Source organism: Natrix helvetica (genome assembly GCF_964273705.1).
Source record: "Natrix helvetica genome assembly, chromosome: 12".
In the NCBI taxonomy this organism is placed as follows: domain Eukaryota; kingdom Metazoa; phylum Chordata; class Lepidosauria; order Squamata; family Natricidae; genus Natrix; species Natrix helvetica.
In genome coordinates, this window is record NC_138556.1 from 9,442,637 (window position 1) to 9,454,864 (window position 12,228).

The following is a 12,228-nucleotide window of genomic DNA, read 5'->3' on the forward strand; positions in this document are numbered from 1 at the left end:
TGAAACTGAGAGACAAGGACAGGCAAGTAACGGAGAAGCCATCTAATAAAAAATGGGGAAGAAAGGCCAACTCATCCAAGTATGACTCCAGAAAGGGAGAGGCGTGACTATTTTTCTATCCTCCAGTCCTTGTTCTTCAGCAAAATTATCTACATAGCAGCCCTTGATCAATCTTGGCCAATCTGTTCCGCTCCCAGAATTCCAAGCTGTTTAAGATCAATTTTGAGGGAACGTGGCCTGTTGGTCATTGGCATAGACTGTGGGAAGCCAGAAACTGCATTTTTGTGGCCTTAGAGCACCTAAGATGACCTCATTAAAATTCACTAGTGAGTTGGTAAAGGTAAAGGTTTGCCTCGCCTATATGTACTAGTCGTTCCCGACTCTAGGGGGCGGTGCTCATCGCTGTTTCAAAGCCAAAGAGCCAGCGCTGTCCGAAGACATCTCCGTGGTCATGTGGCCATCATGACTAAACACCAAAGGCGCAGGGAATGCTGTTACCTTCCCACCAACATGGTCCCTATTATTCTACTTGCATTTTTACATGCTTTCGAACTGCTAGGTTGACAGAAGCTGGGACAAGTAATGTGAGCTCACTCCGTTACGTGGCACTAGGGATTTGAACCACCGAACTGCTGATCTTTCTGATCAACAAGCTTAGCCACTGAGCCACCGTGTCCCCACTAGTGTGTTTAGGGGTGAGCTGCTATGTATTAAATTTGTGCAAGACTGAAGAGTGCCTTCAAAGATCTCCATGTTGTCACAAGCAGGGTTGCTTGTAGTTGTGATTTGTTTAACAAGCCCCGATGACTTGGGCTTATGCAATACATGGCATTGTCAAAAAAGTGAACCATACAATCCATCTTTGCGCACCCTGCTAAAGTAAGATTGAAGAAACCACAGTTAGCCTGACGGATGAGCCTTAAATTTGAAGTGTTTCTTTAAGAGCTTGCCAATGTTCCTTCTTTGTGCCCCATACCTTCCCTGGACTTGTTTGTCTCGGGTCCATTTGTAGTCCTCTCTGATTTCACCGGGACAGAAGCAGACACACCAAGTGGCCTCAGAAAGTCCTCTGGAACTGATCAGCCGGTCAGCTGAGAATGCCTGTCAGGCAGCCAAGTTCAACCGCCCACTCCTCGGTCCCCCTGTGCCCGGGAGGACTATGCAAATTTGCCTCTTTCTCTGCTTTTCCCCTCTCTTCCCTCCTGGCCAGCCACCCTGCGTGCCTCTGGCTGGGCACTAAACACCCAGACCTTTTGCCGAGAGCTTTTCTTAATCCCCCCCGGATTCTTTATATAGGAATTAATCTCTCTGCCACACTGGGAGAGCTGCAAAGAGCCTCACTGGGTGGGAAGCTGATGCATATGTCTGTCTGTGTATCTGTTTCGTGTGTGAAGGTCTAGAATGGGGTTGCTTTGATTTTTCTTGGGTTTTTGTTTTATTCTCTCCTGATCCTGATTGAGCTGCTCTCTTGATCAGGACAGGAAACAACAGCAGTTGGATTTTTTAAAAAAACCACCACGTTTTATTGGAATTTAAAAGTTTTGGGGTGAGTTGAAGCCCAGCAACATGGCTGAGCAAGGAAGTAGTGGCTTGCAGGTGCTTCTCTCTACTTTTCAGGTAAGAAGATTTCAACTAGCTGGAGAGAAATCTGATGGCTGTGCAGCTCCTTTCCCTTCCTCTCCCTCAAGGCAAGCTGGGGGAACTTGTCTAGTGGTGGAAACTTTGATATATTATTACACTTCCTGCATCCCAAATCTCTGCACGAGTCACAGTGGATGTATAAAAAGAGGCACTGCTACGCGGCAGGAAGTCTGCCTTCAGAGCTCCCCTCTGCTATGGACTTCGCCATGTGGTTATTTTAGGGTGGTTCAACCCACCCCCACCCCCAGTTACACCTTAGGTACAATGCTTCTGAAATATCTCCCCTAAGAAAACATCCCATGACCCCAGAATATTTGAATACTCAGCGATGCTTTAAACATATTATTGTTGGATTGGAGTTATGAGGGCACTCTGTTTTTCAAGCTTTGGTGTCTCCAGCTTTAGAGCAAAATAATATTTTTTTTTCCTATGCACCTGATTTTTTTTTAAAAGATAAGAAACTTGCTAAATAGATGACAAGCCTGGATTCAGATCTGTTTAGAGAGACAGATCTCTCCCTCTCTCCCTCCCTCTCCCCCTCTCTTTCATTCCCTCCCTCTCTCTGTGACTCTCTCTCTCTCTCTGTCTCTCTCTCTCTGTCTCTGTCTCTGTCTCTCTCTCATTCCCTCCCTCCCTCCCCCTCTCTTCTAGAGTGGTTGCTTAAATCAGATATCTGTGTTTAAACGTGACACGTGAAAGCAAAGAAGATATTTGGGATTCTTTGTAGTTTACCCCAGGACATTGGAAGGGGATTTAAATGTTCTCAACTGCAAACAGAAAATAAGAGTTTTCATCATGGGAAAATTAAGGCTTTCGATGTTTAAAATATTCCTGTTGGAATATTCAGCATCCCGAGTCTCAGTTTCAGAAGCTGCTGTAGAGTCAGGACAACATCTTAACTTGTATTAGAGGAGATGCTGCAGGCCTATTGCTTGGGGAAGAGTTAAGACAAGCAGGTAGGAGAAGAAGGGTAGAAATGTTCAGGATTAGCAGGTTTCTGTCTGGAACTGATTTGGGGAAAACAGACTTGCCAAATTTAAGATTTCCTTTTGCTGAAGCAAAACCCCAGTCTTAACTAACCTGCTTAGCATCCTGTTTTATTTGTAAAACCATTTACAAATAGGTGGATAGTATTCAGTTTAGAAATTAGGGATATCATTCTGCCACGATTTATCATAATTCTACAGCATGGTTCCAGCATTGATTGGTAGTTACGTTGTAGGAGATTATTTTAGACACTGTCATTAGCCTAGGACAGTGAGAAGGTGGCCTTCCTTGCTTAAAAGGGAATTGTTGTTGAAAGGGAATTGAATAGCATAAAAGGGACTTGTTGCTCCTGACAGACAGAGCCCTTCAAATTTTGGACAAGGATGCTTTCTCTTGAGTTTCAACCTGAGAATATCTTCATGCTGGGTGTTCTTTGAGTTTTGACCAGTGGTGAGATCCTGCCGGTTCGGTGTTCATGCATTTCATGCGCGTCTGCACTTTGTGTGCACCTGACATGCGCTGCACATGCGTGCACAGTTTTACCAAAACCTACCTTCCACATTACTTCTTGGGGGCTAACATAGCTGAGGCACAGCAATCTGCTCTAATCAGCTGAGAGGATATAGGTAAGTAAAGCACAAGGGCGGGCAGGCCAACCTGTCAGAACAAAGCGGTTCACTCTCAGCTGATCGTCGGAGCTACTGGTTCACCCAAACTAGCTGAATCCAACCCCTTTCATTCATTTTGGACCCTTTCATAGATAATGGGACCATGAGCCCGGACCCAATTATTAGCTTTGTCTGAAAAAAATCACAGTTATTAGCCATGGTCACTAAATAGCACCTCATGAAGAACAACTATCTTCACCTTTTCTTTCTAGACAGCTTCTTCAGTCCAGTGGTGGGTTCCGGATCCCGTTGCAACCGGTACGCTGCGACAGGGCATTGGATTTTTTTTTAGACAGCTTCTTCAGTCCAGTGGTGGGTTCTGGATCCCATCACAACCGGTACGCTGCGACGGGGCCAGGCGTCCAACACATGCTCACCCATCACCCTGCGACGCTCCAGATGCTTGGCGGAGTGTCACGCAGGCACTGTACACTGCGTGTGCGTGCACAAATGGCCCAGTTGGCTTAAATACAGGTAAGGAACGAAGGCGGGAGGGCATGCCCTCCAAAGCACTGTTCCGATACGGTGGCTGCTGTTCCCAGCAGCCACCTGTACACCCATACCGAGGCGTACCGGCTGAAACCCACCACTGCTTCAGTCAATCTGTCAATCCAGCAATGCCATAGTACTGTTTTACCTATTTAGCTTTCTCTCTTGTGTGTTTTTGTAACTTCACAGCAATTATTAAAGCACAAATCTTCTAGGTGTGGAATAGAGTAATACAACCCACGAGATGCACCTCTGTTTTTGCCAAGACAAATTCCACAAAGGCAGAGAGATAGAGAACAAATACGTTTAACTGAAATCTTGCTGGGCATGAGATGCTGCCATATGCTCCAGCCTTAATTATGGAGGAAAAGCTGCAGTTTCTTTTATCCACTTGCCTAATAAATCATTGGTTGTGTTTGCCCAACAGACTGAGACACAAATGAGCCAGCTATTTCTGGCAAACCCAGCCTGAGTACTCTGTGCTTGTTATCTAAATCTTTAAAAATGGGATAATTCAATTAGATGATAATAATAATAAATAATAAAAGTTAGATAATCATGGGTTAGTGTGTTGGCAAATGTAGCTCCTATTCGGTTTTTTAGAAAGATGTTTCTGTTATTTTCCCGTTATTATTGATTTCCTAAAGATGCTTGAATCGGTTTGAATCCCTAGTGCCGCGTAACGGAGTGAGATCCCATTACTTGTCCCAGTTTTTGCCAACCTAGCAGTTCATAAGAACATTAAAAAAATGCAAGTAGGAAAATAGGGATCACTTTGGTGGGAAGGTAACAGCGATCTGTGAGCCTTTGGTGTTTAGTCATGCTGGCCACATGACCATGGAGACGTCTTCGGACAGCGCTGGCTCTTCGGCTTTGCAGTGGAGATGAGCACCGCCCCCTAGAGTCGGGAACAACTAGCACATATGTGTGAGGGGAACCTTTACTTTTACCTTAAAGATATTCATTGCTGCTATTTCAGTTTCTGTTTCCTAAGATGATCATTTTGGAGGTGAAGTTTGGATGTCACTTGCTCCGTATGTAAAATTTAAACGAAGCTGCAGTTTTAGAGTTTCAGCTTAAATTTTAAAGAGGTGTTTATATGGATGTCAAATGACTCTGCTGACTTGCCTTTATAGCAGTGGTTGTTGATCATTCTCGTCATTATTTGCCAAAGCACTCCTGAAGCAAAACTATTTTTGACACACCGTGTTTTTCTGGTGGTGACAGCATAAATTGTTCTCCAGGGGAGGCATTTTCTCCTAAGGCTGCCTGTGGCGCATGAGAAATGGTGAGGGTTGAAACCGCATTACCCAACAAACAACAATTATGTCTTTTAATTGTATGTCCGGCTTCTGCCTCTTGTTTTAAATTGCTTTATTTGAGTGAATTTGCAGTATTGGATTGTAAAGTGGCCTAAACTGCGATTTGAGTTTGGCAGTCTTAAATTAGCTGATTTTAATTGCGTTGTAGGCTTTTTAGTTTATACACGAGGCATCTTAACAGGGCTTTTTGCCCAGAAAATTAATGCATGAATACTGATAATAATAACTCCTAATAAGCAAGCAAACCAACAATTTAATCTTGGACATTAGAACCATAACTAGCAGCTCCTGCTCATTCTATTGCAATTCCTCTGCTAAATGTGCTCTGGGAAGATGATTAGCTTCAAAAATATTGAAGAATGTGGGAAAGCAGAAATTCAAGCACTGAGCCTTTATGCAGTATTAATATTGGTGTTACATCAAAGAGTTGGATGAAATGACCTTTAAGGTGCTAAATCTATTAATCTATAACCTTAGAGAAGCTCTATTATATGATCCAGCTGACGGTGTAAACTGATAGCAAGACAGAAAGTGCTATGAATCATTCTGCTCTTTCATTTACAGTGGTTTTGTCTTGCAAAATCTATGTCCTACCATTCAAATCAGAGGTGCTATTCAGCAGGTTCCGACCAGTTCTGGAGAACCAGTGGTGGAAATTTTGAGTAGTTCAGAGAACCAGTAAATGCCACCTCTGAGTGCCCCTGCCCCCATCTATTCTCTGCCTCTGAGTCCCAGCTGATCGGGGAGGGAATGGAGATTTTGCAGTATCTTTCCCCTGCGACGCCCACCAAGCCACGCCCATAGCACCGGTAGTAAAAAAAATTGAATTTCACCACTGCTGCACATAATTCTGAAATTTGGAATTGTCTTGCAGACATTTCATTATCCAACTAGGTAACATCATCAGTGTGAATGAGTGTAGCGGTTTGCTCTGTGTTTATAGATTGACTACAATTGCTTGTGGAGGTGTGACTTTCTTCTTGGTAGTTGCTTGATTAAAATATTGTTTCAGGTTACTCGTTGGATAATGAAGCCTCTGCAGGCTCAGAGATCACCAAGGACTCTACAGCACCACTGAGCTCTTTTACTAGAATTTCAGTAACTTCAGTTCAAACCAGGTGAAAGACTGGGTTCATACCGTAAAAAACAAACAAACATGGTTTGCTTACGCCTGGTTTCTTGAACAAACCCACAATGGTTGCATTCACACATTACCGTGAGCCAAAAACAAGCAAACCACATTATGCCTCTGTAGACTGTACAAAATAGCAGAAAGTGATGTTTAATATGAGACCAGGAATATTATATGAATAACTTTTCCTCCTCCCCATCCTTAACTTTTCATTGTTGACATTAGACTACAGATAATATTGGATATCGTAATTGGTCTAACTTTTGACTATTCTCAATAAATTGAATACAGTGCAAATATTCAAGCTCATTAGGACTTTGTAATTTGCTAGCACTTTCTTGTAAGAATATTTTCATTCTCTTATTTTCAATGAACCTCACCAAGAGCATGTCAACTTATCCCACAACTAAAAAATGATTAGTTTTAACATGATCCCGTTCACTGGATGATCCTTGATCTGGTACTTTATTGCATGGCCAACCCTACTTTAGTGGGATGCGGAGGCTCAATGGCTAGGACCCTGAGCTTATTGATCAGAATGGTTGGCAGTTCGATGGTTCGAATCCCTAGCGCCGTGTAATGGAGTGAGCTCCCGTTACTTGTCCCAGCTTCTGCCAACCTAGCAGTTCAAAAGCACATAAAAATGCAAGTAGAAAAATAGGAACCACCTTTGGTGGGAAGGTAACAATGTTCCATGCGCCTTCGGTGTTCGGCCACATGACCACGGAGACGTCTTCGGACAATGCTGGCTCTTCGGCTTTGAAACAGAGATGAGCATCGCCCCTTAGAGTTGGGAACGGAAACCTGACACTAGCACATATGTGCGAGGGGAACCTTTACTTTTAACCCTACTTCATTGTCTCCATTATCTCTCTGTCGGCTTTTTATTGAACAAAATCTGATTAAGCAGCATTCAGACAAGATTCCTGATTGATTGGGACTCAAAGGGCTAATTCAGGAGGGAGGGAAAAAAACAGACAAGAACCAAGCAAAACAATAATCACAAATAAAATAGAGAGCAGAACAGGCTATTTTCTTCAGATGCAAATGTTTTTCAGGACATAAAATAAACCTTCTAATAAGTGTCTATATAAATTCTGATGGTTGAGAATGCCTAGAGCATTCTTAAGCCTTTAGTTTCAAGACTGTGCTTGAAGCAGGAAATAACTTGGGTATCCTATTAAAAATAATGCTGTAACTGTTCTATTTTGTACCAATTTATCTGGCAGCCTGAATGGGTGAGGGAAAAAAGTGCTGGAAAAAACATACTTGATTACTTTGGCATCCTATCTGCTGCTCACCTGTATATACAGTAGATAGTCAGAAGGACCCAAGCAGAAGGGAAGATTGGTATGTTTACTCCTCCATAGTGATTATAATACTGGTTAGCTAAAATAATTCAGAACCAAAGAACCTGAGCATCCTTATGCAGCTTTCATTTGCCATAGAAATCGATTCCCAGTATGGGAACAAATATTTTTGATGTGCAGGAGGCAGCGAGCGTGGTCACCTCATGGCTGTTGCTGTGTTGCAATATTTTCAGGGAGGGCTTATTTTTTGGGGAGGGCTTATTTTAGCACATGCACACAAAAGCCCAATTGGGCTTATTATCCAGGGAGGTCTTATTTTTGGGGAAACAGGGTATTTGATAAAAAAATTCTGGGAAAGCTTTGGGAACAATCCAGAAGTGTATAGTCCCACATGTCAATCTTAAATGGAGCACTTTGACTTGGCATAGAGCAATTTCCTTTGTCCTTTATCTCCATATTAAGAAGGAGCGAATTTGACATCCAGTTCCAAAAAGTATTGACTTGCAATACTCAGTTATGCAGTGACTCTTTAAACTTTGAACACTTTGTAAACCTTTTCTTAGCTTTTTTTGATAACATTCCCGAATGAGATTAATCAAAGTTTAATTCTTAGACAGTTTATTCATTAAAGCCGCTTCCTTCAATAGTACAGTAAAGGTTCCCCTCGCGCATATGTGCTAGTCCCGACTCTAGAAAGCGGTGCTCATCTTCGTTTCAAAGCTGAAGAGCCAGCGCTGTCCAGACGTCTCTGTGGTCATGTGGCCGGCATGACTCAATGCCGAATGCACATGGAACGCTGTTACCTTCCCACCAAAGTGGTCCCTATTTTTCTACTTGCATTTTTTACATGCTTTTGAACTGCTAGGTTAGCAGAAGCTGGGACAAGTAACAGGAGCTCACTCCATTACGCGGTGCTAGGGATTGGAACCGTCAAACTGCCGATCTTTCTGATCAACAAGCTCAGCATCTTAGCCATTGAGTCCCCGTGTCCCCATTGCTTCCTCCAATAGGGAGCCCTTTAATCCGAACTTGCAAAGTTGTTTTAGTGGAGTCACAGTTCTGAAATAGTTGAATTGAAACCATGCTAAGAAAGGTTTGGCTTTCGGAATGACTTATAAAAACAATTTGCTGCCTTGAGAAATGACATTGAAAAAGCCTGGTTAACAGCCTCTGGGTGAAAAAAAAACCACCCTCGGAGAGATAGAAGAACAAGGGCCCAGTAGAAATGAGGTCCATATAAAGATACAACTACATTAACCACCGTAAAAAAGAAGAGAGCAAATGAACAATAAGAGTAAATTTTAACCTGAAATATCTGATAAGCAAACCCATTATGAAATAAAAGGTTTGCCCCAGAGAGAAAATTAGATTTCTTCCTTTTGAGGGAATGTGTGTCATAAATGGGGGGGGGGGAAGGCACTTACAAAGGGGCAGGTGTTTTGATTTCTCTCAGCTTTCCTCAATTCTCTCACTATTCCTATTTGATGAGAGCCCTTTTAAGGTTACGCAGTAATGTGTTTTATGACAAGTTCTGCATAATAAAATGTGTGATTAGAAATGCATTAGGATTGGATGGAAGGGGGAGGGGGAACAAAGAAGCAGCACAAAGCAATTCAGAGATGACTGGATGGAGTTTGCATAAAGACCCTAATGTGTTCCAACTCCTTATTGTCAAAGACCACCCATGCCATAGTGAGGTTGGAGGAAAGAGCATTCAATTTACAAGTATGGATATAGAAATATTGAAACTGATCAAGTCTAACTGCTGGGGCAATCAGAACACAGAGGAGATGATATACTACAATGTGTCTTTTCTAAAAAGCAAGGATTCCACCATTTTATATGTTGACACCAGAACATAGACTAGAACATAGAATAAGCTAATCAAATAAATAAACTAAAATTCTCTCTGGTTCATTATGGCTTATCAAATAATCTGCAGTCATCTGAGTTTGGCCAAGGCACTCAAGATAAAGAATGGCTTGCAAATCACAGTGTCTGAGTTTCATGTGAAAGTATATACCCAAGCTAAATAAACCAGGTTATCATCTGCAGTGGTGGGATTAAAATAATTTAACAACCGGTTCTCTTCCTTAATGACCAGTTGGGTAGGCGTGGCTCAGTGGTCATGTGACTGTGTGGGCATGGCCAACTCAACATCACTCAAGTCGATTAGCACTTCGCCTTAGCTGTTACAATGTAATAAGGGTTAACCGGAGAGGCAGTTTCTGTAAGCAGGGCAATAAAGATGAGGCTGGAGACAACACCAGAATGTTTTCTTCCTGCCTTCCTTACAAGATCAGCCCTGTAAAGTGGGGAAAAAAACAAAAGGAGATTTCTTCCAACAACCGGTTCTCCCAACTGCTTAGGAAGTTAACAACCGGTTCTCGGCTTCATACAGCTTCATCTAACATATGATGTATTCTGGACTCTGTGTAGATACAGTATTTAGCATAGAAAGTAAACACCATCAGCATTCATAGCCCTGTATGGAGGTAAGAAGCTGGTTACCCTTCTCAAGCACCTCAGCTAAAATGAGGAAAGGAAAGTGGCAGGGCTAAATCAGGGGAAAGATGCATTTATTTAAAAGTTTAAAGCTTGATTATAGACACAGTTGCAATAGAAGCGTGATGACGAACTTATGGCACGCGTGCCACAGGTGGCACGTGGAGCCATTTGTTAGGGCACTTGAGGCATTGCCCTGTCAGCTCCAGTGCGCATGGGAGTGCTGGCCAGCTGACTTTGGCCTTCTTTTAAGGCTGTTTTTCACCCTCCGGAAGCTTCCTTGAAACCTCCGGAGTGGGGAAAACCGGCCCTATGGGCAAACCAAAAGTTCAGGAATGGACTTCCAGTTTGCTCATAGGGGCGTTTTTCGCTCTCTGGAGCCTTCAGGAGGCTTCCCTGAAGGCTCTGGAGGGCTAAGAACGGCCTTATGGCCAAACTAGAAGTAACTTCAGAGGGTGAAGCCTCCTGAAGGCTCCAGGTGGGCAGGGGAGGCTGTTTTTGCCCTCCCCAGGCTCCTAGAAAGCCTCTGGAGCCTGGGGAGGGTGAAAAATGGGTTCATCACAGCCCAAAAGTTGGGGAGGGGGAGGGGGAGAGTCACGTGTGCATGCAAGTGTGGGTCACATGTATAGCATTATAGGTGTGAACATGCCCATGCACGACTCCCCTGAGATCCCCCTACTTTTGGCACGCAATGGGAAAAAGGTTAGCCATCACTGCAATAGAGGATGGGAAGCAGTCAACTGAACAGAAACATTAAACTGTGGGATCCTTGGTGCTCTCTGAACTTGGTGGTTTTCTCGAAGACGTTATATTACCCAAACTAGGTAACATCATCAATGCTGCTGCTGGTACCTAGTTTGGATAATGAAACGTCCACAAGAAAACAGCCAAGTTCAGAGAGCACCAAGGATCCCTCATCTCAATCTTGAGCTACAAATCTTCTCCTTGATTGGTACATTTGAGCTGCCCCCAGCTTGCTTTCTCCCCCCCCCCCCTGAAGAAAGCATTTATGGCAAACTCTGAAAGTGTTCACAAAACTCTGCAATCCACTCCCTCTTAAGAAAACTCCTTCCAACCTGCAAACGTTCCTACAATGCAACCTTTCTTTTTGGACAGCCCAATTATGGGATGGGTGAGCGAAATAGGGGTATCGTTCAGTATTGACATTTTGGTAATGTGTAAAATGATCTTTTGTAGATCGAGCAGGTCAAGGGAGAAAAAAAAAACCCTTGCCAATTATGAATCATATTCTGGAAATGTCTCTTTAGGTGAACAATGTACAGTCTGAGGGTTATACGATCCTCTTCAGCTGTGAACACTTTTCGTGCAGGATTAAATCTGTTACTTAATATGTCTGGAGCAGGTCTCCAGAGCTTTCTTTCACCACTTTAAATGTGGCCCCTCACATTGATCTGGCCTACTTTTGCAAACCGGCTAAAGAGATCCGATAGGGTGACAGGCACATTGCTTGCGTACAGGCGAGAGAAAAATGGCTTTTCATTTCTTTAGACTGATCAGTAGGAAAGGATGCATGATAATATAGAAGTTCACATTTGGGTGGAAATTGCTACGTATCTGAAGAACTATTGTCTTGGGATCAGTATTGGTAAAGGTAAAGGTTCCCCTCGCACATATGTGCTAGTTGTTCCTGACTCTAGGGGCGGTGCTCATCTCCCTTTCAAAGCCAAGGAGCCAGCACTGTCCCAAAACATCTCTGTGGTCATGTGGCTGGCATGACTCAACTCCAAAAACCCACAGAATGCTGTTACCTTGCCACCAAAGGTGGTCCCTATTTTTCTACTTGCATTTTTTAAATGCTTTCGAATTGCTAGGTTGGCAGAAGCTGGGACAAGTCACGGGAACTCACTCCGTTACGCGGCGCTAGGGATTCGAACCGCTAAATTGCCGACCATTCTGATTGGCAAGCTCAGTGTCTTAGCCACTGAGCCACCACGTCCCTTGGGGATCAGTAACGACCAGACCAATTTCAAAACTGATCTAGATTGAGAAGGAAACAATAAATAATTAAGTGAAAAATCCTGATGACATTAATCACCTTTCAGACCAATGTGATAAGGATTTCATGTTGTATTTTTGGCAAGAATAACAAAACGTTTTGCAAAAGGCGATTTTTCAAGAGGCAACTTGACTTTCTTGTTTTTCTTTGATGATGA

The 12,228-nt window shown here is 43.1% G+C and overlaps 1 protein-coding gene across 2 annotated transcripts in view; it reads left to right on the plus strand.

Moving 5' to 3' along the window:
• Positions 1-1,412: 1,412 nt before the first annotated feature.
• AGBL1 (AGBL carboxypeptidase 1) overlaps positions 1,413-12,228 on the plus strand; it is a 384,955-nt gene continuing 374,139 nt past the window's right edge. For both annotated transcript variants that reach the window (XM_081964808.1, XM_081964809.1), the window contains exon 1: positions 1,413-1,617. In XM_081964808.1, coding sequence (XP_081820934.1) covers positions 1,567-1,617 — 51 coding nt within the window. In that variant the 5' untranslated portion in view covers positions 1,413-1,566. The remainder of the gene's footprint in view (positions 1,618-12,228) is intronic.